The sequence below is a fragment of the Panthera uncia genome, chromosome A2, assembly GCF_023721935.1.
Source record: "Panthera uncia isolate 11264 chromosome A2, Puncia_PCG_1.0, whole genome shotgun sequence".
Lineage (NCBI taxonomy): Eukaryota > Metazoa > Chordata > Mammalia > Carnivora > Felidae > Panthera > Panthera uncia.
The window spans coordinates 11897987-11925774 of NC_064816.1; the positions used below are offsets into that span (position 1 = coordinate 11897987).

General features: G+C 55.8%; 3 protein-coding genes across 3 annotated transcripts; 2 read left to right on the forward strand and 1 right to left on the reverse strand.

The window, feature by feature from the left end:
- Positions 1 to 1580: 1580 nt before the first annotated feature.
- Positions 1581 to 11753, reverse strand: USHBP1 (USH1 protein network component harmonin binding protein 1). Its single transcript, XM_049640173.1, has 12 exons — positions 11085 to 11753; positions 10845 to 10993; positions 10191 to 10629; positions 6271 to 6396; positions 5963 to 6099; positions 5656 to 5796; positions 5228 to 5401; positions 4281 to 4530; positions 3513 to 3734; positions 2445 to 2551; positions 2122 to 2244; positions 1581 to 1844 (listed from the first exon to the last, which is right to left on the reverse strand). Exons 1-12 carry the CDS (start codon positions 11136 to 11138, stop codon positions 1655 to 1657), a joined length of 2112 nt encoding a protein of 703 aa, XP_049496130.1. The 5' UTR covers positions 11139 to 11753; the 3' UTR covers positions 1581 to 1654.
- Positions 11754 to 14035: 2282 nt separating this feature from the next.
- Positions 14036 to 21908, forward strand: BABAM1 (BRISC and BRCA1 A complex member 1). The gene is made up of 10 exons (XM_049640174.1): positions 14036 to 14143; positions 14425 to 14468; positions 15709 to 16059; positions 16790 to 16848; positions 17527 to 17647; positions 17731 to 17809; positions 19004 to 19028; positions 20261 to 20390; positions 20579 to 20665; positions 21407 to 21908. Exons 3-10 carry the CDS (start codon positions 15760 to 15762, stop codon positions 21608 to 21610), a joined length of 1005 nt encoding a protein of 334 aa, XP_049496131.1. The 5' UTR covers positions 14036 to 14143; positions 14425 to 14468; positions 15709 to 15759; the 3' UTR covers positions 21611 to 21908.
- Positions 21909 to 22836: 928 nt separating this feature from the next.
- On the forward strand, positions 22837 to 27443 carry ANKLE1 (ankyrin repeat and LEM domain containing 1). Its single transcript, XM_049640175.1, has 9 exons — positions 22837 to 23334; positions 23407 to 23559; positions 24009 to 24114; positions 24214 to 24364; positions 24592 to 25365; positions 25527 to 25704; positions 26439 to 26598; positions 26704 to 26833; positions 27091 to 27443. Exons 1-9 carry the CDS (start codon positions 23111 to 23113, stop codon positions 27276 to 27278), a joined length of 2064 nt encoding a protein of 687 aa, XP_049496132.1. The 5' UTR covers positions 22837 to 23110; the 3' UTR covers positions 27279 to 27443.
- The last annotated feature ends 345 nt before the right edge of the window (positions 27444 to 27788 follow it).

A 27788-nucleotide genomic window follows, 5' to 3' on the forward strand; every position in this document is an offset into this window, starting at 1 on the left:
ACCTGGGGTTTGAGGGACAAGAGTCCGGGGGAGGTGAGGCTCAGAAGTGGCCGTCTGGGACCGTTTTGGAGACTAGGGAAATATCCGCTGCAGATCCTAGAACCTCCCGTTGGTCCAACCCCTTGGCGGCCGCCTGGGCCCTCCCTAGTAGCGCCAGGGCCCCTGAACCCCTGGGGCCCTCCTGGGGGTGGGTCGAAGTCCGGCCCCGCCCCCTTGACCCCTGCCCGCGGCCCCGCGGTGACATTTGACCTTGCGGCGGCTGCGGACCGCGGACAAAGAGGCCAGGGCCCATCTGCCGAGGGGGCACCCGTGGGAACGGCCAGACCCGGCTCCCGGCGGCCTGAGAACCAGCCCCAGACCCCTCCAACAGCGCGAACTCATTCCCCACCCTTCAACAGGTGACCTTGCCTCCCTTTGCGCCCTCCCCCTACCGCGGGCAAACTGGTGGGACTGGGGGGCTTGAAGTCACTCTTGCATTCTTGGCCACAGACAAAAGGGGATAAGGTCGGCTCCTCTGACCCTCCTCAGGACCTTGCCCTCCTCAGTTTCCCTGCTTTCTTCAAACCTGGGTGTCCTTCAGAGAGACTGCACGGTCCGAAGGTCACCAGCCCCAGTGATCCCTGAGGAGTTGTGCGTCAGGAAGTCCGGGTTGAGTCCAGGCCCCTGACGGGCCTGAAGTCGGTCCCGGGCCCACCTTGCCCTCCCTTGGGAAAGGCAGTCACCATACACACCTGCACAGGTGTGGGCTGGGAATCACCACCACCAGGCTGGGGATGAAAACCTTTCCAATCCGCGGCTTGGGTTTCAGCCTTTACCCAGGAGGGGAATAGCTGGCCAGTAATCTGGCTGGCGGGTCTCACCTCAGCCCCCTCTCCAGGAGGTGTGGCCTATGCAAACGACATGCTAATTAGCTGCCTGCCATTAACCTGACACTAACAGCTCCCATCGCGGGCAGGTGAAAGCTGGCATTTAGCCAGGCCAGGGGCCTTCCAGCCCCTGAAGGGCGAGATGTGCCTCCTTGCCCACCCTTGTGTGCCCTCTCTTAGTTAGTCCTTGTCCCTGAGTGACCACTTACAGGTTTTTTTGCCTTTGCTGTGCCCCCAACCCCAAAGCCCTTTATCTTACTGAGCTCCGTATTCTTTGAATACAAGTTCCAAAGCCCTCTGATTCCTCCTCCACCTTTGGGAGCGATTACTCTCCCAGCAAATTTTCTACACCCTGAACCGATAGGCCCTCAGTCTTCCTTCAGAGATGTGGGCATTTTCCTCTTGGGAGCATCTGCCAGGCCAAACCCAGCATCTCCCCGTGAACCCCTCCCAGGGCTTCTGGAGGCAGCTGAGTGTTGGCATTTCAGTTCTGGCAATGCAGCCTCACTGACCCCTGAATCCTTGAGCCAGCCCTAGGTTTGTCATGACCTCTGGCATGATCCCGCTGACATATCACATTCACATGCCACGGGGTGCCAGGCCAAAGACCTGGAGCCCTTCCCAAATGCCCAGCCACCCCTCCATCAGGTTCCAGACGCCCAAGTGTCCCATCTCACCCAACAGGTCCCGACATTCAAGGTCACACATGATACAGTATCACTCCAGGACAGTTTATGATGTGGCCTGCCCTAATTGTCTGCTACACCCAGACACAGCCAGAATGGGGCCTACAGAAAGGTCTCTCCCAGCCGGGGAGGTGGACGAGACGGTCTGGGCCTCCCCAGCGCCCTTACGGTGGCTTCTAGCATTTCCAGTTCCTCTGCCTGTCGAACCTCCATTAGTGCCACCTGCTGTTCCAGCTTCCTCCGTTGCTCTTCCTGCTTCCGGTGGGCACCTCGGAAGAACAGGACCAGGGCACTGGAGGGGATGAGTAGGCTGAGCCAGGAAACAGCGCCCCCTCCCACCAAATCAGGAGCTATGTGTTCCCAGCACCAGACGGGAGCTCTCCGAGCCTGAGTTTTCCTGGGGTCCCGTTCAGAAAGGGGCCGGCAAACACTGGGTATCAGGGGAGGCACGGGATGGATTGGACCTGCCACCTACCTTACAGGGGAAGGCTGCAGGCCAGAGAGAGCCAGGGACACTTCTGAGGTCACGGGGCGGGGAGTGGGGGGGAGTACAGGGAAGGGAGACCCACCTGTGAGCCTTGCATAAATCGTTGTTCAGCTCGGCACTCTGAGCACGTCTGGCTCGCCCCTTCTGAGCCACCTGTTCCAGTTCCTCCCGCAGAGACTGCAGCTGCTCCCGCAGGCTCAGGGCCCTGGTGCAGGGGTGAGGAGAGAGGAGCTCATGGCCACAGCCAATCCAGTCTTCCTTCCCTCCACCTACCCACCTGTATTCCCAGGTGAACACACCTGTAAGCAGATGGATGGCCGGCCCTCTGCGGCACACAGTGCCCCCGGGGATTCTCACATAGACCCGCCCAACCCATCCGTCCCAGCCCGGGACCGAGACACACACCGGTGAAGTGACGCTGCTAGTTCCTGGGCTAGAATCTCCGGGCCCTGCGCTTTGCCCACCTGGCCTCCATCAATGCCCCTGCTGCCACCACGAACAGCCGGAGGGCCCTGTGGGAGGCAGAAGGGAGGAAAGTGACATTGGCTCAGGTGGAGCGTGTGTTCAGCCCAAGCCGGACGTTGAAGTCACCCAGGCTGTGGCAGCCACAGCCCCTGCCCTCACGAAGCCCCCAGTCTGATGAGAAACCCTAATGAGGACAAAACGACTCCCTAACGGGGAATCTCATCTGGAGGCAGGTGATATCTGAGCACAGACCTGCAAGAGATCATGGGCTTAATTAGACAAAGAGGGAGATGACCAGTGTTCCTGGCGGGGGCACAGCACCTACAAAGGCTTGGAGGTAGCAGGGGTGATCCAAAGGAGGGTTCTATAAGCTGCTGAAGGCTTTAAGCAGAGGACAGACATGATTAGATAGGAAGGGGCAAAAGGGAAGTCCTCAGGGTGGAAGCTAGAGCCAAAAATTTAAGAAGACACGAAGCGCGGGCTGGGGCTGTTGGAGGGGCGATGCCGCCAGAGTATGAATAACCCTGGGGGTGGGAAGCAGGAGGTACAGGTTTGAGTGGAAGACGCTAAACGCCTTGGGGCTTATTGGGCTCCAGACCTTCAGAGAAAACAAAACAAAAACCCAAAGTACAGGTATGAACTTTGACGTGCATTTTTTTTTAATGTTTATTTATTTTTAAGAGAGAGATGGAGCGTGAGCAGAGAGGGAAGCAGCAGAGAGAGGGGGAGACACAGAATCGGAAGCGGGCTCCAGGTCCTGAGCTGTCAGCACAGAGCCCGATGTAGGGCTTGAACCCATGCACCGTGAGATCATGACCTGAGCTGAAGTTGGACGCTTAACCGACTGAGCCAGCCAGGCTCCCCTAAACTTTGACATGCGCTCTAACCTTTCAACACATGTCTTGGTGCAGAAATGCAAGCCAAGGCTCAGAGGAGTCTGGGATTGACCAGGGCCACATAGCCAGCAGTATATGGCTATCCCCACCAGGTCCAGGAAGGGCCACTCACCTGAGACGACTCCTCTTCGTCTCCACTGCTCCCGCCTCCACTGCTGTCCCCACCACTACTGTTGGCCCCACCGGTCCGGAGCTGTGCCTGTTCCCACCGCAGCTGCTCTAGCAGGAGCACATGGGCTGGGCCCTGGGCCCGGAGGGCAGCCTCCTTCAGCTCCAGACCCCGCTTCTCCCGCCTCATCAACTGTAGCCGCAGCATCAGTTCTGCCAGAGTCTCCTGAGAGAACAAGAAGTGGGCAGAGAATTTGGGCCTCTGGGATCTGGGGAAACTGAAGGCCCAGGAGGCACCCAGTGAGGACTGGTCAGGCAAGAACTCAAACCCTCACCATGATCTTGTATGGTGGGAACTATCATCTCCTACAAACGACAGCTATAGAAATCGTCGTTCAGAGAGCACAAATATCTTAGACGAGGTCAAGTGGCATCTCAGGAAGCGTCTGGAGTTTCTCCAACTCTAGAACCTCAGATCTTTCATGCCAGGGTATAAACCTCAGACTATGTCCCCCTGCCACCATCTCCTTTCCATAGGAAGGAAATTTGGGAAAGCTACATTCAGAATCTTCTGAGAAACTGAATTCCAGAAGACAAAGTCCTATTCATCCCTCAAAATCCCAGGCTCCGATTCCCTTCCCTCCAGGAAGTCTGCCCCCAGCCAGGTAGAACTCTCCTTTGCTACTTGGTCCCCTAATCCTCCCTCTAAGCCTCAGCAAAGGGCTTTGTCCCACCAGAAAAGACCGACACGGTGCCCGCTGCCCATGTGTACCCGTGTGGCCGCCAGGTCCCGCTGGATCTGCATCTTCTCCAACCGGGGTAGGACTGGGCCAGGCTGGGTCCCCAGAATGGCCTGCACCATGGCCTCCTCATGGGGCACAGTGGGCATGGGTGCCAAGGTTGGGCCAGGCTCTGGGGGAATCTTCACCAGAGCACGGCGCTCCTGGAGACGCTGGACATAGCCCCAGAGCTGGGTAGCCAGCTCCTGTGGTGTGGGCCGATCCACACTGCTGCCCTCGGGGCTACAGGAAACCGAAGAGGGGTCTAATGTCAACACGTGTGGCCATAGTTGTGCTAACTTCATGCCAACCCTGGTGGGCTTTGCCTTCTTCCGTCTTACGGACCGTGATGGGTTCTATGCCGTCTGTGGTGAGTGCTGTTATACCAACATGACGGACACCATAATATAAACCCCAATGGGCACCATTATTCATCAAGACAATGCAGTGAACACCATCGTGTCAATGATTACTGTTGCTCATGCCATCGTAGTGGAAGCCACCACACCAACTCAAGAGGCCCTATCACTTATGCCAACATGATGGATGCCATCACGCCAACACAATGGGTACCATTGCTCAGCTGGCCGACTCTATTTGGCAACGTCATGCTAAGCCCCACGCGTACCAGCATCAAGCCAACCCCATTAAACACCATCATGCCAGTTCTAATCAGTAGGCACCGTCATCCATCATCAAGCCATCCCTGGTGGGTCCCATACCAATCCCAGCGGCTGTCAACCACCCATGCCAACTTTCTTGAGTAGCCACCAGCCAGCTCTACCCGGGCCTCAGGCCAACCAACCACGGAGAGCCCCTACACCAACTTTGCTGGGCACGGCCAGGCCAAACCCCAACACGAAGCCAGCTGTGGGAGGCCCATTCTCTAATAAGAACCCCACTCACTGGCCCTCCCAGTTCTCAAGGTTCCCAGGGGTACCTTGGCTGTGGATTCCGTGGTGTCCCTCCATCCATGGCAGCCTCCTCGTGTGCCAGCAGCCTCTGAGCCTCCTTCTCAGCCACCTCCAGGTCCCTCATAGGGGCTTCCTCTCTTGCTCCCGAATCTGCCTCCCGGAGAGTGAGCAGGACTCCATACGCCTCCTCACAGTGCTCACTGTGAGACACTGATTCTGAGTGCTCTGGGACACCTGGCTCCATCTTGCGTGGGTGACGTCCCCACTTGCTCCTGGATCCTTCACTTCGTCCCCCAGCCCCCGCCCCTGGGAGCATGTAAACTCCTTCAGCACCCTTGGACTAAGTGGGAAAGTGCTTTCCTGCAAGGGCCCTGACTCCCTCTGGGATGGGGGTTCCTCCTGAGCGTGCCCATTCCCTTCCACACCAGTGATACCATGGGTGGGATGCACTGACCTGTACTGCAAGGCCAGACGCAGTGCTGTGGCTTCAGCCTCCCGCTGGCCCAGCTGCATGCTGAGGCCTTCACACCGGCCCTTGTACCCCTGCAGCACGGCTGACAGCAGATGGTTGAAACACTTGAGCTTCTCGATGCTCCTGCCTCCGAAGTTAGGGAAGGGGGGACGTGAGAGGCCCCGCAGGGCAGCCAGGACCCAACTGACTGCCATCCTCCTCCCCACTCCATTCCAGCTCCAGACTGGGGCTTATAGACCAGCTGGGAAGGAAGCGGTGCCCTTACGAGCTCAGCACGGGTGGCCCTTACCCCTGGAGCCGTTCCGTCTGGCTTTCCATGATGCGCACCTCGGGGGCGAGGGGTTGAGTGCGGAGAGGCCCAAACATCTGAGTGCTGGAATCACTCCGGAGGCGCCGGAGCAGGGGGTGAGTCAGGGAGAAGGGGTCCTGCCAGAAAGAGGTTACTTGATTCACCCGGATTGTTATTGAGAGCCCAGAATCACGGATTTAGGCCTTTTGCAAGCCCAGAAGCTACTGGATTGCATGACCAGGATTTCAGTCTCACTGCTCCAAATCCCACAGATCTCAAGATTGTGGTTTTGAGCTTCCCACACTCACCTGAGTCCCCCAGGGCTCTTCATCTACCCCAGAACTGCTGGAGCCACTGCCCGAGCCACCTGCTTGGCCACGGGAGGGAAGTGGAAAGGGCTCCAGCTTCATCAGGGAATCCTGGAGCTCCTGGACCTGGGGGTGGGTGGGAAAGGAGTATGCAGTAGGTTAGGCCTGGAGACTCCAACCTCCCAGCAGCCCCCCCCCCCTTTTTTTAAGTTTATTTATTTTGTGAGAGAGAGAGCGAGCACATTCGTGCATGGGAGAGTCAGAAAGAGAGGAAGAGAGACAGAGAATTCTAAGCAGGCACTGCACTGCCAACACAGAGCCCAACGTGGGGTTCAATCTCACGAACCACGAGGTCATGACCTGAGCCAAAGTCAAGAGTTGGGCGCTTAACGGACTGACCCCCTGTGGCCCAGTCCTCCTTAAGAAGTGTTCCTGGGACAGGTACCTGGGTGGCTCAGTCGGTTAACCATCCAACCTCAGCTCAGGTCACGATCTCACGGCTGGTGAGTTCAACCCCCATGTCGGGCTCTGAGCCATCAGTACAGAGCCTGGAGCCTGCTTCAGATTCTGTGTTTCCTTCTCTCTCTGCCCCTCCTTCGCTCACATGTCCCCGTGCGTGCGCTCTCTTTCAAAAATAAATAAACGTTAAAAAAAAAAAAAAGAAAAGAATTAAGGATAGAACTATCACATGATTAGCTATTCCACTTCTGGGTATTTGTGTGAAGAAAATGAAAAAAGTAACTGGAAAAGATATCTGTGCCCCTATGTTCACTGCAGCCCAGGCGATCATTAGCAGATGAATGGCTAAAGAGCTGGTGTATAAACAGTGGAATAGTATTTGGCCTTAAAAAAGAAGGAGGGGTGGGGCGCCTGGGTGGCTCAGTCGGTTAAGCATCCGACTTCAGCTCAGGTCACGATCTCGCGGTCCGAGAGTTCGAGCCCCGCGTCGGGCTCTGGGCTGATGGCTCAGAGCCTGGAGCTTGCTTCCGATTCTGTGTCTCCCTCTCTCTCTGCCCCTCCTTCGTTCATGCTGTGTCTCTCTCTGTCTCAAAAATAAATAAACGTTAAAAAAAAAAAAATTAAAAAAAAAACTTAAAAAAAAATAAATAAATAAATAAAAAGAAGGAGGGGTGTCTGGCTGACTCAGTCGGTGGAGCCTGTGACTCTTGGTCTCAGGGTGGTGAGTTTGAGCTCCACGTTGGGTAAAGATATTATGTAAAAATAAAACCCTTTTAAAAAAAAATATACATTTTTTAATGTTGATTTTTGAGAGAGAGAGAGTTGGGAAGGGGCAGGGAGAGAGAGAGACACACACACACAGAATCCGAACCAGGCTCCAGGCTCTGAGCTGTCAGCACAGAACCGGATGCAGGGCTCGAACCCATGAACTATGAGACCATGACCTGAGCCGAAGTCGGATGCTTAACCAACTGAGCTACCCAGGTTCCCCTCCTTTTTTTAAAAAAATTTTTTTTAATGTTTATTTATTTTTGAGACAGAGAGAAACAGAGCATGAGCATGGCAGGGGCAGAGAGGGAGACACAGAATCCGAGGCAGGCTCCAGGCTCTGAGCTGTCAGCACAGAGCCCGATGCAGGGCTCGAACTCATGAACCGCGAGACCATGACCTGAGCCGAAGTCGCTTAACCGACTGAGCCACTCAGGCGCCCCCCCACCTTTTTCAAAAAAAAAAATTTTTTTTTTAACGTTTATTTATTTTTGAGATGAGAGAGACAGAGCATGAACGGGGGAGGGTCAGAGAGAGGGAGACACAGAATCCGAAACAGGCTCCAGGCTCTGAGCTGTCAGCACAGAGCCCGACGCAGGGCTCGAACTCACAGACCGCGAGATCATGACCCGAGCCGAAGTCGGCCGCCCAACCGACTGAACCACCCAGGCGTCCCATCCCCCCCCTTTTTTTAAGAGAGCAAACAAACAGGGAAGAGGGGCAGAGGGAGGGAGAGAGAAAGTCTTAAGCAGGCTCCATGCTGAGCATGATCCCAAGACCCCAGGATCATGACCTGAGCTGAAATCAAGAATGGGACGCTCAACTGACTGAGCCACCCACCCAGGTGGCCCTAAAAATAAAATCTTAAAAAAAGAAGAAGAAGAAGAAAAAGAAGAAGAAGGAGGAGGAGGAGGAGGAAATCTTGCTATTTGCAACAACACGGATGGACCTTGAGGGCATTATGCTAAATGAAATAAGTCAGACAGAGAAAGGCAAATACTTTATGACCTCACTTCTATGTGAAATCGCAAACAAAAGAAGACGGAACATCAAACTCACTGATCCAGAGATCAGAGGGGTGGCTGCCAGAGGTGGTGGGGGTGGGGAGAGGAATGTGGAGGGGGGATTTTCTTTCCCAGCCAGGAAGTGGGCCCCACCCCTCAGGCTGGGCTCTGGCAGTCCCACATCTTGCCACCGGGTCCTGCCCGCGTTGAGGACCTGTTTCCCACGATCTCTTTCAGCCACATGGCTTTAGATTGCATCCACATGCTAAAGAGGCCCAGATGTGTTTCTCCTACCCTGACATCTCCCCTGAGCCCCGGACTCAGACACAGAACTGTCTCTTTGATGGCCCCACATGGGTGGCTCATGGGTGCCTGGTGCTGGTTAGGACCCAAACAGCTTCTGGTCCCCCTCCCACCACACCTGCCCCTCCTGCAGCATCCCCATTTCTCGTCTCCAGCCCCGCGGGCTCCCAAACCAGGACTTGTCCTCAACCCTTCTCTAGCTTTCAGACCCAAACCTGCCAGCAACACCTTCCACACCACCCAGTATCTGCCCACTTCGGGCCGCCTCCACAATTTCCACCATCTGGTGTCTGGACCAGTGCCTCCTGGATCTCCAGGAGTCCGCCCTCGCCCCTCCCACAGGCTGTTCCCCCCGTGGCCGCCAGAGGGCGCCTGTGAACGCACCATCAGGTCCCGCCCCTTTTTGCTCAGAAAAATCCTCCAGGATCCCCGCGGTCTCAGAGAGCAAAAGCTCAACTCCCAGCATCCCCAACACCCTGTAAATCTGCCCCCATCACCAGCCTGCCCTCCCCTTGGCCTCTTCACAGTTCCTTTTTTTTTTTTTTAATTTTTTTAATGTTTTATTTATTTTTGAGACCGAGAGAGACAGAGCATGAGCGGGGGAGGGGCAGAGAGAGAGGGAGACCCAGAATCCCAAGCAGGCTCCAGGCTCTGAGCTGTCAGCACAAGGGCCCCACGCGGGGCTCAAACCCACCTATGGTGAGATCATGACCTGAGCTGAAGTCGGACGCCCAACCCACTGAGCCACCCAGGTGCCCCTCCTCACATTTCCTTGAATCACACTCCTGCCCCAGGGAGGGGGTTCCTGCTCTGCCTGGCATGCTCTTTCCCCAGATCCTTGCATGGCTCCTCCCTTACCTCCTCATTCAAGTGTCACCTGCTCAGGGGGTATCTCTGACCACCTGAACTAAGAAGGCAAGGGAGTTTTATTTACTCAGGGCCAGCAGTCAATGCTCTACAAAAGTTTTTCTTTTTTTCTTTTTTTTTAAGTTTATTTCGTTTTATTTTAATTCTTAATTTTAAAAAAGCGGGGCTCGAACTCACCGGCACCCCTAAATGGGTATTTATTTTTGAGAGGGAGCATGCGTGCGCACGAGCGGGGGAGGTGCAGAGAGAGAGAGAGAGAGAGAGAGAGAGAGAGAGAGAGAGACAGAGGATCCGAAGCAGGTTCTGTGCCGACAGCCCAGAACCCGGTGCGGGGCTCGAACTCATGAACCTGTGAGATCATGACCTGAGCTGAAGTTGGTCACTTAACCGACTGAACCACCCAGAAGCCCCTCCGTAAAAGTTTTTCTAAGGAGCTAATGATTGAACGTTGCCTATGCCAGGCGCACCCCCCACCCCCCTTAGACAGAGAGCTCTGGGAAGCAGAGCTCCCCCACTCACCTCCCTCTGCAACGTCTCCTTTTCAGCCTGGATGGCCTGCACGGAGGCCCGCACGCGAATCAGCTCCTCTTCGCGGCTGCCCAGGGCCAATCGCAGCCAGGCATTCCTCTCTGCCAGGCGGGCTGCCTCCCTCTGGCAAGCCCCTACCCCCTCCTCCTCCAGGCAGGGCTTTGGTCCTGCCTCACTTCTGTCCTCTGCCTCCACAGGCCCAGGACAGCTTGGGGGCCGGCGGTGCCAGGCCGCAGCAGCAGCCTCCAGCGAGCTCAGGGCGTGCTGGAGAATCTGAAACACATCAGAGGCTCCAGGCCTGGGGGGGACCAGCTCCCCGGGCCGTGGGGCTACATCTGTGGCCTGGTGGCCTTCCTCTGCAGGCCCATGGGGTCCCTTGAGAGATGGGGCCGGTCCTCTGTTAGAGTTCTCTTCAGCCTCTTTGGCGGGCCTGTGGTCAGGTGAGACAAGGAAGATTCTGGAAATGGGGTCATCTGGGGTGGCTAACTCACGGGGGCTGTATTATCCAGGGCCTCGCAAGTTGGGCTGATGAGGACAATGGGAAGCTCTGGCATGTGTGTGAGCAAGGGAGGAACACAGGCAGACCTAGGGGTAGGGAAATTGTACCAGAGCTAGAGTGGGGAGCACAGACCAAGTGGGCCTTACCTGCCCCCCAAGCCCTGACCCCTGGCTTCTGCCTCTGGCCCCAGCAGCTCTGGCTTGCAGCTCTCCTGAGATGGCACAGGCCCCGGCTCAGAACTCCCGCTGGCTGCCTCGGCCTCCTCTGAACTCTCTGCCACAGGATCCAGCTCCCCCTGAAAATGACCCACGGGACCAAGCTCTGAAGCCAGGCAGGGCTATGAGTGGCCCCAAAGAACCGGGTGTGGCAGGGAGGGGAGCACTTACAGGTGGAGCGTGCCTCCCTCGCCGGCTTCGGGGTCGTGCGGCCCGGGAACTCATTGCTGTCCAGAAGTCAGTCCTCTGGATCTAACTTCTTCCTCTCCCCCTGAAACCACCGCCTGATCTCAGCTCTTGTCCTGGCTGTCCTGGGTAGCCTTAATTTCTTCCTCTGTGAAATGGGCATTGATTTCCTCCCTTTGGAAGGGATCTTGGGTTATCAATGTTGATTTGGTGCATTTGAATGCCTCCCTTGACAGGCAGCTCACTATCTCAAAAAATTGTTCTGACCTCCTCTTCTCCTCTGCCTCCTTTATCTTTCACTCCCTCTGTGCTCCCCAGTCTGGGCCTGGCTTAACAACTTCAAGAGTCACTTCTCCTCCCCAGGGCTCTTTTGAGCCAGAGGCCCCAATCTTGGGATTGGGTCCCCTCAGCCTGCTCAAATTCTAGTCCTCTGTGCCTCTGGGAGCCCCTTGGTCAGCAGGCCAAATCCCTGGACATTCTTGGGGTAGCTCTGACCACTGCCTGCTGAGACCTGGGCTGGCCAAGGCTGGCTCGGGAGGGGCCAGGAAACAGGAAGCCCCCTCCCCTGGTCATGTGACTTGTTATTGTGCTGTTTCCTCCTCAAGGGCATCAGCTTCCTCCAGTCCCATCAGCTGGGGACACGTGTCCGGCTCCTGAGGTGTCAGTTACTCCTCACCTCAGCCTCTGATCTCGAGTCTCCTCCACCTCTGAGCCTCAGTTTTCTTATCTGTAAAATGTGTGTGGGGAGGGGGGGGGCAGTAATTATAGCATTTTTCTACAATGCCGTGGAAATTTTAACAAGCAATTTGCACATGGCCAAGCATCATCCAGGAACTGAGTTGTAATATTTCCACTTGTTCCCTACCTCCCTGGCCTTCCCATCTCTGCTTTCTCTGCCAGCTGCCGTTTCTCCTGTGTAAATGTTGGATTCCTCAGAGCCCAGATAGTCCCTACATCCTGCCCATTTTCCCTGCATCCGTCTCTAAAGGCCCTCCTCATCTCCATCCATAATAAGAGCCCAACCCTCTCCCCTCCTACCTGGATGCCAGCCCAGCTCCCTCCCTGGACTCTCCAGCCACCCCTCCACTCCCTTCCCTACCCAGGTCCCAGAGACAGAGACCTCATTGTTCACCTCCTCTGCTCACACACCATCCATGACTCCCCATTGCCCTTGGGAAATATTTCAAGCTCTTCTACCTGGCTTTCGAGGCCCTTAACAATTATGCCTGCTGCCTGCACCCTTGTATACTCCATGCTTTAGCCACGATGACCCCCCTCTCCTCTGTAAACAGTTGAAGGTTCACAATCCTTATACCCCAGGACCTTTGGTTATGCTGTAATCTCTGCCTGAAACACCCTTCCTTGGGGGCACCCAGGCACATTGAAATCTGTGCTCTTAGCCTCTGCTCCAGCCATATTAACCTGTTTAAAGGCTCTGCCACTCCAAAGTTCTTGCAAGCCTCCGGATCTTTGCGAAGGTGCTTCCTTCTTTCCGGAATGCCTTTCATTCTCTTGTTTTTCTGGCAAGTTCTCCATTCTTGAAGACTCAGCTTACATAGCTCCTCCTGGATGTCAATCCCTGGAGCCTGGCTTATGAGGGCAGGTTTAACTGACCGTTTTACACACACACACACACACACACACACACACACACAAAGAAACTGATACTCGTGTTTGTTTTTTTTTTAAGTTTGTTTATTTATTTTCAGAAAGAGAGTGCAAGCGGGGGAGGAGCAGAGAGAGAGGGAGAGAGAGAGAGAATCCCAAGCAGGCTCTGCACTGTCAGTGAGGAGTTCCACGCCAGGCTCAAAGAACTCACAAACCATGAGATCATGATCTGAGCTGAAATCAAGAGTCTGACGCTTAGGAAAAAAAAAAAAAAGTCTGACCCCTAACCAACTGACCCACCCAGGTGCTCCTCAAAGCGTGTTTTTCCTTTTAATTTTTTAATGTTTTATTTATTTTTGAGAGAGAGAGTGAAACACACTTGAAAGAGCACAAGTGGGTGAGGGGCCGAGAGAGACAGACAGACAGAATATGAAGCAGGCTCCAAGCTCTGAGCTGTCAGCACAGAGCCCAACACGGGGCTGGAACCCACAAACTGAGATATGACCTGAGCCGAAGTTGGACGCTTAACGGACTAAGCCACCCAGGCACCCCCCCCCTTCAAAGTGGGTTTTAAATTGTTTGGGGGTGGGGTGCCTGGGTGGCTCAGCTGGTTAAGCATCCAACTTGATTTCGGCTCAGGTCATGATCTTACGGTTCATGAGATGGAGCCCCACTTTCAGCTCTGCTCTGACACTGCAGAGACTCCTTGGGATTCTCCCTCTCTCTCTCTCTCCCTCTCTCTCTCTCTCTCTCTCTCTCTCAAAATAAATGAATAAACATCTTAAAAAGTACAAAGAAAAGCAAATGACAATCTTTTTTTAAAAAATGGTTATGGGGGTAAGAGGAGGAGTGGCATGAAGAAGAAAGGGTGGTTTGAAATAGTTTGGGCTCAAAGGTCTGTAGAATAAGGAACAGAATTAAGTAACTGGGAAGGGCCTGGCGCCTGGGCCACGCCCACCTCGGTCCGCAAAAACCCGCCCCTCATTGAGGGCTAGGTCAGCTCCACAAATCACCAATCAGCCCCACCTCGTCTTCTAAATCCCGCCCAAGTCACCTGTGTTCAGTTTATCACATTGCAAGTGGCCTTCTCCCTCCCTGTGAGCCGACTCTATTGAAAGCCCCACTTCACTAGGCCTTGTTCCAGCCTATCAGGGTAGAAGCGCTGACCAGTGTACCTGATTCGGCCAGAAACATAAAAGCTCTGGCTATTCTTCCTTTAACCAATCACATTCCAAACCCCACCCCCTAGCACAGCCCCAGCCTATCAGCTTTCAAGGCTCACTAGCCTTCCCCTGTTCGGCCGTCCGCTCGCCTGAAGGCTTGCTGGACTACATTTCCCAGGAGGCGTCGCGCCCGCGCCGCACTACTTCCGGGCTGCGAAAGATGGCGGCTTCCTAGCGAGCGCTCGACTGAGTTGGAGGGAGGCTCCGGCTACGGTGAGAAGCGGTTGGGTGCTTGCGGTCCAGTCCCTAGAGGTCCAGCCCCTAGCCTTTCCTGAAGCTTCCGCCTTCAGCTCTGGTTTCTCCTGCAGTTTTCTGGTTTCTCCTCCGTCTGTCTTGCTGAAGCTAAAGCATTGTTTTCCTTAGAGATTGTGGGGGTTGCAAGGCGCACAGAGACCACGGGGACATCAGCCCACACCCATGCCCAGACAGGGAAACTGTTGGTGTCCATCCTCAGGGACCTTTAACACCTAGATTCTTGTCCTTCCTTTGTGCAGACACCCTCTAGACAGCCCACTGTCCCCTGGAGACGAACCCAGAGGTAATTATTATTACTATTTAATTATTTTTCTTTGTCTTTTTTTTTTTTTTTTAAGGGGGCACCTGGGTGGCTCAGTCGGTTAAGCCTCCCACTCTTGATTTCGGCTTAGGTCATGATCTCTTGGTTCATGAGATCAGGCCCTACGACCGGCTCCGTGCTGAATGTGGAGTCCACTTGTGATTCTCTGTCTCCCCGTCTCTTTCCCTCTCTCTCTCAAAATAGATAAATAAACCCTTTTTTAAAAAAGATTTTAGTTTTAAGTAATCGCTCCATCCAGCGTGGGTCCCCAACCCACAACCCCAAGATCAAGAGTGCACGCTCTACCCACTGAGCCAGCCAGGCCCACCCCAGCTAATTATTCTCTTCACCTTAAAATGAAAACTGTCAGTTATTTTACCAGCAAAAAGAGGTTTGGGAGTAGCAGAGGATTGCAATGCAGAATACAGGAGCTATAGCAAAACCTTAGGCAAGCCCAGAACAAAGGAGAGGAGTGCTCTTTTATAGAGGAAAGGGGAATTGGTGGGGGGGCTGTTAAAACCCCAAAATCCATTAGAGTACACTGGGAATTTGCAGTTTAGTGGCTTTTCACTGGCTAAGTTATGACAGTCTGTCATTGGCTGGGCTGTTGGCCAGGCACGGAGAAAATCTTTCATTTTCTTGCAGGATTAGTAAAATACAGTCTTCCTGTTGGGAATGCGAGGTCTCTCTCTTGCGGTTGAGGTCTACGTTTGTAGTAGTGCGTGAGAGCGCCCCCTTTTGGCTTCTGCACTCCATTTTAAATGAAGGTTCCTGTATTCAGTTTCCCACAGGCATAGCTAGACCCAGGTGGGCAGAGATACAGCTGCCATTCTCTGGGTGAGCAGCACTTCAGGAGGGCTGCTTGGAGGCAAAAGAGACTCCTGGAAGCTCTTGACTTCTACCCTCCTAGCTCTGCAACTCTAACGAATCCCTCTTCCCTAATGGCACTATTGGAAGTCCCAGAGATGCCCCTCACTGACCTGTGTTGGGTCATGTCGCATCTCTGAGCCATTCGTGGTGGCCAGCATTGTTCATTGGCCAAGGAGAGGGGCGGGGTTATCTCTGCAGAAAAAATGGGAGATCGTTACCTGAAGTCAGAGTGGATGCCCGGCACCCATTCCACAGATGAGGAAACTGAGGCCAGAGAGGAGTGAGTTTTACAGTCATTAGGCAGTTCGTGCCGCGTCCTGCCCAGTAACCAAATGTTTTTAAAACCCCTAAGGGGAGGAACCTGGCTTCCCCCAACCCTACTCCATCCAGCCACTCAGGGGCCATGGAGGTGGCAGAGCCGAGCAGCCCCACGGAGGAAGAGGAGGAAGAGGAGGAGGAAGAGGAAGAGGAAGAGTCAGCCGAGCCTAGGCCCCGCACACGCTCCAATCCTGAGGGGGCTGAGGACCGGGCACTGGGGGCCCAGGCCAGCGTGGGCAGCCGCAGCGAGGGTGAGGGTGAGGCGGCCAGTGCTGACGATGGGACTCCCAATCCTCCCGGAGCTGGCCCCAAGCCCTGGCAGGTGCCCCCGACAGCCCCTGAAGTCCAGGTGCGGACGCCAAGGGTCAACTGTCCAGAGAAGGTGGTAAGTGTGGGGCTTGGCCTGTGGCTACGAGGTGTTAGGGAACCTTAGGTTTAACGTTCTTGCCTTTCGAGAGTCACTCTGCAAACAGTCACTCCGTAGGCGTTTTCTAGAGCTGCGACAACAAATTACCACAGGCTGGATGACTTAGCACAACAGAAATCTATCCTCTCACTATTCTGGAGGCCAGGAGTCTGGTATCAAGGTATGGGTAGGGCCATACTCCCTCTGGAGGCTGTAGGGAAAGATCCTTCTTTGCCTCTTCCGGTCCTTGGGGGCTCCACACGTTCCTTGGCTTGTGGCCACATCCCTCCAATCTCTGTCTTTCACACAGCCTTCCTGTCTGTGTTGGAGTCTTCTTTCTCTTATAAGGACACTTATTGAATCGGGATCTTTATCTTATCTCAAGACCTTTGTCTTCGTTCCATCAGCAAACACCCTAATTTCAAAACAAGTCACATTCTTATAGGGCATGTCTTTGTGGGGGATGGGACTCAATTCAACCTGCTATACCAGACATTCGCTGGCTCATTGATGCCCTCATGAACCCGGACTCCTAGGCTAGTTTCCCCCGAACTGCTATCTTCCAAAGTAGATTGCTTGGCTGAGAACTGAGAAGGCGGGTCCATCATACCACCTTTTCAGACAGAGCTGCTTAGAGAGGGCCCGTGCCGTGCGGGTCGGGGTTAATGTCCAGGCACAGTGCCGTCACCTCCCTCCAACCTTCTTGCAGATCATCTGCCTGGACCTGTCAGAGGAAATGTCGCTGTCAAAGCTGGAGTCCTTCAATGGGTGAGAGGAGCATTTGGGGGCTTGAATACGCAGCCGCGGCTTGGGGCTGAGCCCAGAAAACTCAGGGCTTCCTCTCTGAGACCCACACAGCTTGGCCTGGCTTGGGGCTCGGCGCCATCAGAGTAGCAATGACACCTGATAACAATAGAGCACAGCCCGTCAGGGCTCTGTTTCAAGCATGTGAGAGCTGTCATGTGCCTCCCACATCACAGCAATGGCTCAGAAACTCTGAGAAGTAAAGTGACTTGCTCAAGACCTCACAGCGAAAAGGCAGAGCCAGGATTCAGACCCAGGCCTAGCTGACCCCGAAGCCCGTGGCTTGAGCAACTGAGTCTCTGTGGGGCTGGGTGGCAGGGCCTGGATGGGGTCTAAGGAGTCCTGGGGGATATTGAGGACAAGCCTGCCTTCCCCTCGCTGCTCTCCCTAAACATCTGTGGCCGAGTGAAAGTCTGGGGGAGACCTCATGCGGATCCATTGTGAGACCCAGGCTGGCCAGAGGAAGCCATTTGGAGAGGGCAGAAGCTGGAGAGGGGCGCCTGGGCTCTGCCTCCTCCCCGCGGCAATACCTGGGCCTCCAGTGCTTAATCATGGAGTTAGCAGACGGTTCCCTAGGATTGGCAGGTGAGGATACACCCTCCAGGCCAGGAGGCCTTGCCTTAACTCTCTCTGCCTCCCCAGCTCCAAAACCAACGCCCTCAACGTCTCCCAGAAGATGATTGAGATGTTTGTGCGGACAAAACACAAGATCGACAAGAGTCACGAATTCGCACTGGTGGTGGTGAATGATGACATCGCCTGGGTGAGGCTGGGGCAGGGATCGGGGCGCCTAGGGGCTCCCCGGGGGTGGGGAAGTACCTCGCTGAGGCTTGTGCTTCCCCGCAGCTGTCCGGCCTGACCTCTGATCCCCGCGAACTCTGCAGTTGCCTCTATGACCTAGAGACGGCTTCCTGCTCCACCTTTGGTATCCTTCCAGGCAGGGTGCCCTGTGGCGGGGGCTGGGCTGTTCTGTTGTCTTGGAACCCCCAGAAGTCCAGCTCAGGCCCAGACCCCAGTTCTGTCACTACAAACTTGGGCAAGTAACCTTGAACCTCAGTGTTTTCATCCCTCTGTAAAACCTTCTTCCCCCTAGGGTTGCCGTTAAGGTAACGTGTGTGTATTTTTGAGAGAGAGAGCACACGCGAGCAGGGGACTAGCAGAGGGAGAGAGGGAGACCCAGGATCCGAAGCAGCCTCCAGGCTCTGAGCTGTCAGCACAGAGCCCGACGCGGGGCTCGAACTCATGAACCGCGCAATCAAGATCTGAGCCGAAGTCAGACGCTCAACCGACGGAGCCACCAGGCTCCCCTACTGTTAAAGTCATAATACAGGAAAGAAGAAAAAGGAAAAAAAAGCTGATTTAGACTCTAGATGTCAAAACCACACTCGTGGTGTGGAGTATTCTGTGCAGGACCAAGTATACAGTTGGTGCTCAATAAATGGCAATACGTGACTGAAAAGTCACAATCACCGTTATAACTCCCCCGACCTGGGCACATTTTATGTTAATTTGAACACAAAAGGCTCACATGCAGCCCAAAACTTAGATAGAAAATAAGTTAGAAAACAATGCTGTGGGGCGCCTGGGTGGCTCAGTCGGTTAAGCGTCCGACTTTGGCTCAGGCCATGATCTCGCGGTTCGTGAGTTCGAGCCCCGCGTCGGGCTCTGTGCTGACAGCTCAGAGTCTGGAGCCTGCTTCGGATTCTGTGTCTTCCTCTCTCTCTGCCCTTCCCCTGCTCACGCTCTCTGTCTCTCTGTCTTTCAATAATAAATAAATAAATGTTAAAAAAAAAAACAAAACAATGCTGAGTGTTAGGAGGTAGGGAATGGGGACACCCCACCCATGGCTCTCATTGTGAGGACAGCTGCCCTGGCTGGGAGGGAAAGAGGAACTTTGAGTCACCCAGGGTTTTCAGGGCATCCAGTGCTGGCTTTCTGTTTTGTGATCTATGCTGAGGGAAAACAGGCTCAGACAGGGCAAGTGACTGGGCCAGGGTCACACAGCATGTCTCCTGCACAGTGGTACCCAGCAAGTGTGAAGGTGCTTAGGCTCTCCTGTCACCAGGATGATGCTCTACCCATGCTCTGCCACCAGCCTTCTCCTTAGCATCCCTGCCAGATCTGGAAGGTCTCTTCAGCCTCATGTAAGTACTGCCTTCCCCTCATCTCGCCTTCCATTTTAGTCTGCGACGGCCCTGAGGTCCCCCATACCGTTGTTTTAATCCAGGGGGCAGCAAAGTGTCCGTAAAGGGCCAGACAGGAAACATTTCCGGCTTTGCAGGCCATGTGGTCTCTGTCACAGTGACTTTGATTCTGCTGGAGTAATCTGAGACCGGTCACAAACCATACCTATCCCAAGTAGCTGTGGCTGTGTACCAAAAAAACTTTACTGATGAACACTGGACTTTGAATTTCATGTCATTTCCACGTGTCGCAAAATGTTCTACTTTTGAATTTTCCCCCCAGCCCTTTAAAAACGTAAAAACCAAGTTTAGCTTATGGGCCCTAGTAGTCCAAACCCCTGTTTTCCCCAGCCCCCTAAAATGGGTATGGACCTTGTTTTGCCTCTTCCATCGTGATTAACCTGGTACAACTGTCTCAGCAAATTTTGCCAGTGAACCCGTCCTGTAAATACTCAGTGGAAGTCATGCTGGATCAAAGGGGTGTGTATTTTTAACCTGCTAGGCTCTGCCAGAGAACCTTCCCGGGAAACCAGCCCTGTGTACCTCCCCCGGCACCGGGGTTGTTCGCGCTGCTGAAGGTTCTGTCTGATGGTGGCAAGGGGTCACCTGTTGCTTTCGCTGTGCTTTTCTTTGAGCCTTTTTTTTCATTCATTTGTAAGCCAGTCAGTGTTCCTGCAGTGATTTGTCTATTGGTCCCCTTTGCCTGTCTTCCTAAGGAGGTGTCAGCTTTTTTCTTATTAATGATCAGATTTGCTTTTCACATATTAAAGACATCAGCCCTCTGTCTGCCTAATGCCCTCTGCCTAACGTGAGATCCAGCTGTGGCCGATGGGGGACCTTGGTGCTAACTTAGCAGATAAGATTGGGTCCCTGCCTTAGAGTCTTCTGGCTTGGTGGGACAGGTGCACCTGAGGTCAGCGATGCGGGTGGGATGTTCAGGATCGTGAGGGTGGTCAGAGCAGGCTCCAGCTTTGGGGTCAGCGAAGTCTCCCTGATAGAGCAGGAGAGGTCAGGCAGAAGGGTGAGGCTGGGGAGGCAGAAGGAACAGCATGTGGGAAGGCTCAGAGGCAGCAGTGAACTTGGGAAGGGTCATGTGGGGCTTTGCATGCCCATTGAAGGCCTGGGCTCTCTGAGGGTGACAAGAAGGGCGGATCCCCAGTGTTCTGACCTGTCCCCCACCCTCCATTATGCAGCCAGCAGAAGACTGAGCTGCCAGTCACGGAGAACGTGCAGACAATTCCGCCCCCGTACGTGGTCCGCACCATTCTTGTCTATAGCCGTCCGCCCTGCCAGCCCCAGTTCTCCCTGACGGAGCCCATGAAGGTGAGTGAGGCCCGGGAGAGGGAGGGATATATGCAGCCAGCAAAGTGGTGGCTAGACCTGAGGAGGGACTTCCTGGTCACGAGAGCTGGGTGCCTCTAGGCAGGTTCCCAGAGTCCAGGACAGAAGCTGGGGAACTGTCATAGGGGCATGGGGTGACTCGAGCCCTGAAGGCTGCTGTTCTGCTGCAGAAAATGTTCCAGTGCCCGTATTTCTTCTTCGATGTTGTTTACATCCACAATGGCGCCGACGAGAAAGAGGAGGAAATGAGCTGGAAGGTGAGAGGCCGTTGTGCGTGTGGGTGGCAGGTGGGTGTAGATGGGGTGTCTCAGAACCCACCTGCCCTGGGCCTAGGGAATCCCACGTCCACATTTTGCAGCCCTGGAGCCCTGGCCCTGCTGGGTGTGGTCATTTAGTCATCCCACAACCATTTCTGCCTGGCTGCCGTGAGCTAGCAGGGGCCGTTGCGATGGTGGCCCCTTGAGCACGCAGGGTCCTGCCCACCTCATCCTTAGCTTCTCCTGCTTCTCTCTTTCTGCCTTTGCTCTCACAGGGCCCTGTGCTTGGAGCACCCTTCCCTCCCTGCCTTCCCAGGCCCTGCTGGCCCTTTATATCCCAGCCCTGACCTAGCTGTAGGACCTTGAATAGGCTATTGCCCTCTGAGCCTCAGTTTACCCAACTGTGAACAGGCGGAGTTGAGACTGGCTCCTACTGCTGCCTCGGCACCCAAACCAAAAGTCTCTGTTCGTCAGGGATGATTAGCGTGGGGGCTGGCGGTAGTCTGCGTCCACCTGTGCTTCTCCAGACTAGGGGCTCCAGGCCTGAGACCTCCCGGAGTCCCTGACACGGGGTGGGTGGCAGGGAACATTTGCTGACTGCGGGAATGCCTTCTTTCTGGCAAACTCCTCTTCATCCTTCAGAACCTATCTCTGATGCCCCCTCCTCAGGGAAGCCCTCCAGGGGCAGAGAGGGTCCGTCAGGGGAACCTCTGCGTCAACAGCCCCTCTCTGGCCCCACAGGACATGTTCGCCTTCATGGGCAGCCTGGATACCAAGGGGACCAGCTACAAGTATGAGGTGGCGCTGGCTGGGCCGGCCCTTGAGCTGCACAACTGTATGGCTAAGCTGCTGGCTCACCCACTGCAGCGGCCCTGCCAGAGTCACGCCTCCTACAGCCTGCTGGAGGAGGACGACGAAGCCACTGAGGTTGAAGCCACTGTCTGAACCATCCCCGTGCCTCTCGGCCTTCCTGTGCAGCGAAACCCTTGGCTTGGAGAATGGTTCTCAAACCAGGCTCCGTGGCACCCTGATGGGGAGGGTTCCAGGAGGCTCCCGGGGCACCTGGGGGCCCTGGCAAGAAACTCAAGATTCCAGGAAGCATCCCAGGGACCCTGGGCACCCATTCCCGGTGTTTTCCAGCCCACATCCTGTCGCCAGTTTGTGAACTGTAATTTGTGTTCTTCTTTGTGTGTTTTGATCATCAAAGTAAAAATCTGAGAATCCCTAACCCAGCTCCACAACAGTTACCTTGTGTTCTGGGGTCTTTTTTGGTTGCAAGTGACAGAAAACCTACCCACTGAACAGAAGGGAGTGGCCAGGTTCTTGTAGACGAAAAGCGAAGTGCAGCTTCAGGCCAGGCTGCATTCAGTTGTTGAGACAGTAATGCCACTGGGGTGGGCCGAACTGTCTTGCGTGATTGGAGTTCAGTGTGCCCTGCTCTTCTCCTGAACCATGGAAAGGGATGTGATGGCTGTGACTGTTCCCCAAACTACAGCCCAGGTGAAGCAAGGGCTCCCAACACCTCCATGTGGCTGGTCTTGCCTGGGTTAGGTAACCTTACAGTTGGGCCAGTCGTGGGCCAGAGTTGTGAGATGCTCCGGTTGGCCATGCCTCTGTTCTGCCACGGGATTACTGCTCTTTCAAGAAATAATACGGGTTTTTTTCCAGAGAAAGGGAGACCAGAGACACACAACAGGTCTACGATTCAATTATCTTCCTGGATAATGAGCGACTGTGAATGAGAGACAGAGCATGAGTGGGGGAGGGGCAGAAAGCGAGGGAGACACAATCCTGAGCAGGGCTCCAGGCTCTGAGCAGTCAGTGCAGAGCCCAAGGGGCTTGAACTCATTGACCAGGAGATCATGACCGGAGCTGAAGTCCCACGATTAACGGAGTGAGCCACCCAGGTGCCCCTAGCAGCTAGATTCTTATATTAAAAAAAAAACAACAAAAAACCCAGCTTTTCCTCCGTATGAGCATTTATTGGGCACCTATGTACCAGATCCCTGTGGTGAAACCCGTTCAATTTCACACCAGCCTGGAAGGGATTATTCTCCCATTTTGCAGATGGGAAAATGAAGGCCCTCAGCGGCCGGCACTCCAAAGTAACGGAGTCCTGTTTCCCCAGGAGTGAAAACGGGCGACACGGAGATGGAGGTGGGAGCTGTTAATTGAAACCTTACGTGGTATCTGGGTCGTGTCCGTCGGTGGAGCCCGCCTGGGCAAAACGTTCCAGGAGACATAGTGGCATGTGGGCACCTCTGGGCCCGGGACGCAGCTCCACCTCCTCCATCAGGGTGCGTTCGCATTTCCCCGCTTTTGAGAGGAGATAATGACACCCTCGGTGGCCTCCACCCGCCCGGGTCCTTATCGGCGGCCCCAGACCCTGCTTGAGCGCCACTCGGTGTCGCGGGCCCCCGGAGGCACTAGAAGTCCCGAGCCCTGATGTGGACGCGGGTGCGCCTTAGCTCCGCTCCGCTGGGGACACTACGCTCCGGAGGCATCCGGGGACCGGAGGCGAGGGGTGGAGCGGCGCGTGCGCACAAGGGAGCCGCGGGAAGTTCGAAATTGACGGGCAGGGCGGCAGGGCCCGGGGGCATCCCGGGCATGGCCGCGGCGGCCGGCCTGGCGCGGCGGCTGCGGGCAGCGCTGCGGGAGGAGGAGCCGCGGTGAGGGCGAGGGCTGGGCGGGCCGGGGGGTGGGGCGAGGGTCGTGGTCCACTCTGACCTCCCAGTCCGTAGGGCCGTGGAAGAACTGCTGCGCCGCGGCGCGGACCCCAACCTGGTGCTCGCGGATGGCGTGGCAGCCATGCACCTGGCGGCCAGAGCCCGGCACTCGCGCGGTCTGCGCTGCCTGGAGGCCCTACTGCACCGGGGCGGGGATGCTAACGCTCGGTGAGGCGGGGCCCGTACCCGGGGCGGAGTGATCCGCGCAGGGGAGGGATTTCCCGAATCCAAGGGCGAGAACTGGGAGTCCTGGAGAGGGCATCTCACAGCCCGAGGGCGGAGACTCGGGGCCCAAGGGTGGGGCTTGGGGGCTTGGGGGCGGGTTCCTAAAGATCCAAGGGCGGGGGCTACGGTGCCAGATTGAGGGTGGGATGGGAGGTTGCGCTCGGGCCAAGTAGGGATCAAAGATTCGGATCTGGCGGTAGGAGCTCTAGGGTCAGAGAGCAGAGGTTTGAGTCTGGCCGAGGGTGCAGTGTCTAGGATCCAAGAGTGGTGTCTCAGGCTGGGGGGTGGGGTGGGGGGCGGTGGAGATAGGGGGCCGAGAGCCCGGTCTCCGGGGTCCGGAGGCGGAGCTCTCATTCCCTCTTCCGCTGACCTCTCCTCCGCTCCTGCCCCAGATCGGTAGAGGCGCTCACGCCGCTGCACGTGGCTGCCGCCTGGGGCTGTCGCCGCGGCCTGGAGCTGCTGCTGGGCCATGGAGCGGACCCGACGCTGCGCGACCAGGTGGGAGCCCAGCGCCCACAATGGCGGGGCGGACCCGGAGGGAGCGAGGAAGGGAGGGAAAAGGGCCTCGGGTGCCCCCTGCTGACCAAGCCGCCGCAGGACGGACTCGGGCCGCTGGACCTGGCGGAGCAGCAGGGGCACCAGGACTGCGCACACGTCCTTCGGGAACTCCAGACTCGGACGAAGACATCGACCCGGACCCGGGCAGAGAGCCAGGAGCCTGAGCCTGAGCCTGAGCCCGAGCCTGGCGGTGGGTGGCGCCTGCGCGTCCTCGGGGCTTAATCTCTGATCTAGTTTTGCGTGTCTCTCTGATGACCGCTCTCTGGTTCTGTCTCACACGCGGTGCGGCCAGTAAACTGTCTGCCTCCAATTCTTTCCCTCCTCCCTGCGACTCTTTCTGTCTGATCCAACCCCCATCTCTGGCTCTGGCTCTCTTCACCCTTCCTCTCTGACCCTCCCCCTCATCCCCTACTTCAGGCCCAAACCCCTGGAGAAAGGGGCTGGACGCCAGCCCCTCTGGACTTCCCAATGCGACGCTGGGCTTCATAGCACTGGGCAGAAGTGATGGCAGGGACATAGGCCTGGAAGCGGGCCCCAGACTCCCCCGCCACCTGGCCCGCCCTGAGATTGCTGACAAGGATAGCAGCTTGGAGTACCCCCCAGGACAGTGGGACTGCAGCTCAGATGCCTCCTTTGTCACTGCGATCGAAGCTTCTGGAACTGAAGACCCAGCCCCGCACACCTCCTCCTGGGCTAGGTCATCTCCCCAGACCAAGCAGAGACTCATGCCTACTATTCGACCTTCCCAGAGGACGCCAAGGTCCCCAGGTACCCCACAGCTGGTACATCGAGCTGCTGCGGCAGACAGGGAGGCAGAACTAAATACCTGTCTGCAGGCCCTGACTCTGACTTCGCCAGATGCCTCCCCCTCCCCCCTAGCCCTCCCCGATGGGAGCCCTGCGCAGAGCCCCCCTCGGGAGCCACTGCCTGGACTTCCCCATGTTCACTTCCTAAAAGACGAAGAGTTGTCCCTCGACAGTGATGTGGCTGCCCTCTGGCTGACAGAGGATGAGGCGAGCTCCACAGGTGGCAGGGACCCTGTCCCCTCTCGCTGGTGCCCTCCAGTCCCTGCCATGACAGACCTGGAGATACTTCGAGGGCTCCGAGCACTTGGCAAGAACCCTGGCCCCATCACACCCTTCACTCGGACGTACCACCTCCGACAGCTGGAAGAAGCCCGTGCTGCTCCTGGTTAGTCTGTTCTGGGCATCCAGAGTCCAAGGAACTTCCAGGGATCCCTGGAGACCCCTGGCTCTCGGTCCTCCCTCCTTTATTCTTTATGTCTGGGAACAACCCCTTCATTTGTCTGCCTTGACTCAGTTTCCCACACACACACACCCTGCCTGCCCCAGGCTCAGACTTTTCAGGGCACAGCCCAGAGCTGGCCGAAGCCCTGCGGACAGGCTGTATCCCAGATGCCCAGGCAGATGAGGATGTGCTTACCCAGCAGTTTGAGCGGCCAGACCCCAAGAGAAGGTGGAGGGAGGGGGTCGTGAAGTCCAGCTTCACGTATCTACTGCTGGACCCCAGGTACTTGGGGCAGGGATAGAAAATTCTGGGGTTGGTCTGATTTGTATCCTTTTCTTTTTAAGTGTATTTATTCTGAGAGAGAGAGAGAGAGAGAGCAAGTGCACGTAGAGTAGGGGGAGAGAGAGAGGGAGAGAGAGGATCCCAAGCAGGCTCCACACTGTCAGCACAGAGTCTGACGTGGGACTGGAACCCACGAACCGTGAGATCATGACCTGAGCCAAAATCAAGAGCCAGACGCTCAACCAACTGAGCCACCCAGGCGCCCCTTTGCTTTGTATCTTTAATATTTATTTGTTTATTTTGAGAGAGAGAGAAAGAGAGAGTACATGTGCACGTGCAAGTGGGGGAGGGGCAGAGCGAGAGGGAGAGAGAAAATTCCAAACTGGCTCTGCGCTGTCAGTGCAGAGTCCGATGTAGGGCTCGATCTCACAAACCGTGAGATCACGACCTGAGCCGAAATCAAAGAGCTGGGTGCTTCACCCACTGAGCCACCCAGGAGCCCCTGCTTTGTATGTTTAAAAGGGGCACTAGCCCTGTCTGGTCATCAGCTCCTTTATCTATAAAAGGTTGGTTAGACCCCGTTCAAGCTGCCGAGTGTCCTTGGAGAGCATCCACCGCTCTCTGCCCTGGAAGGGGCTCACTGGACTCGGATTCGAGTTGCTTTGCGAACTTAGAAACTGTTTCTGGGGCAACTGTCATCACTTCTTCCTCTCTGAGTGACCCCTTTCATCCAGGGAGACTCAGGACCTGCCAGCCCGAGCCTTCTCACTGACCCCAGCTGAATGCCTTCGGACTTTTGTCCATGCCATCTTCTATGTGGGGAAAGGGACACGGGCCCGGCCAGATGTCCACCTCTGGGAGGCCCTCAGCCACTGTCGACAGCCAGGAAAGCAGGTGTGAGGATATAGATCAGGGTCATGGCAGGGGCAGCTGGGTCTTGGGGAGGTTAAGGAAGGAGGGAATTGGAGGACAGTCCCTGACCCCACCCTGGCCCACTAGGCCTGCCCCAAAGTGCGCCAGATCTTGGACATCTGGGCCAGTGGTCGTGGTGTTGTCTCCCTGCATTGCTTCCAACATGTGGTTGCTGTGGAGGCTTACACTCGAGAGGCGTGTCTTGTGGATGCTCTAGGTAGGTGCCTGACTTGTGAGGTGGGGGGAGTCATATGAGGGGCACTTGATCTACTGATTCCCTCACCCCTTTCCTCTCAGAGCTGTTCATTCATTCAGCCAATGAGCAATTATTGAGCACCAACTGTGTACCTTCATGTGCACATATTTTGCTCTTTTGGTTTGTCCCTGCTTAAGGGTAATATGCAGTGGGCTCACCGTCACTTCTGCCAGGGGGTTCCAAGGATGCCCCTGTGACCTCACCCCTAATCTCTCCAGGCATCCAGACACTGACCAACCAGAGACAAGGACACTGCTATGGAGTGGTGGCCAGCTGGCCACCCACCCGGCGACGCCGCTTGGGGGTGCATCTGCTGCACCGCGCCCTCCTTGTCTTCTTGGCCGAGGGTGAGCGAGAGCTGCGGCCCCAGGACATCCAGGCCCGTGGCGGAGTACTGGGGACTTGACCATCCAGCCTAGGTAGAGATCGGGGTGTTTGAATGTTTCAGCTGCCCCATGCTGACATCAGCCCCCCATCTCCAGAAGGCAGCCCGGAGGGTGGGGGCAGGCAGCATGGCATATCCCCCCCTCAAGCTGAGGGAGGACTTTGTTACAGATGGACCTGCTGGAGAGGTAGTGAGCTTCCTGTCATGGGAGGAGGACAAATAGGGAAGCAGAAGTTCTTTGGAATGTTCTAGTGCTTCAGAACATGCTAACGCTTTGGCAGTTTGGTCCCGTCTGTACAGTCCGCTTTTATCTCCCAGACACAGGGGACTCACGTGTGGGATGGACTGGGGGACTCTGCCGAAGTCAAGAGCCAGATTTCTCTGCTTCCCAGCTATGGGACCCCGGGCCAGGAATTTGTCGCTCTGAGGCTCAGTTTCCTTACTTTGTACAGTGGGGACAGTGAGGAGTGCTACCTCAGAGGGTCATTGTGGAGATGGGAGTAAACGAAGCCATGCAGTGCGATGTGTGGT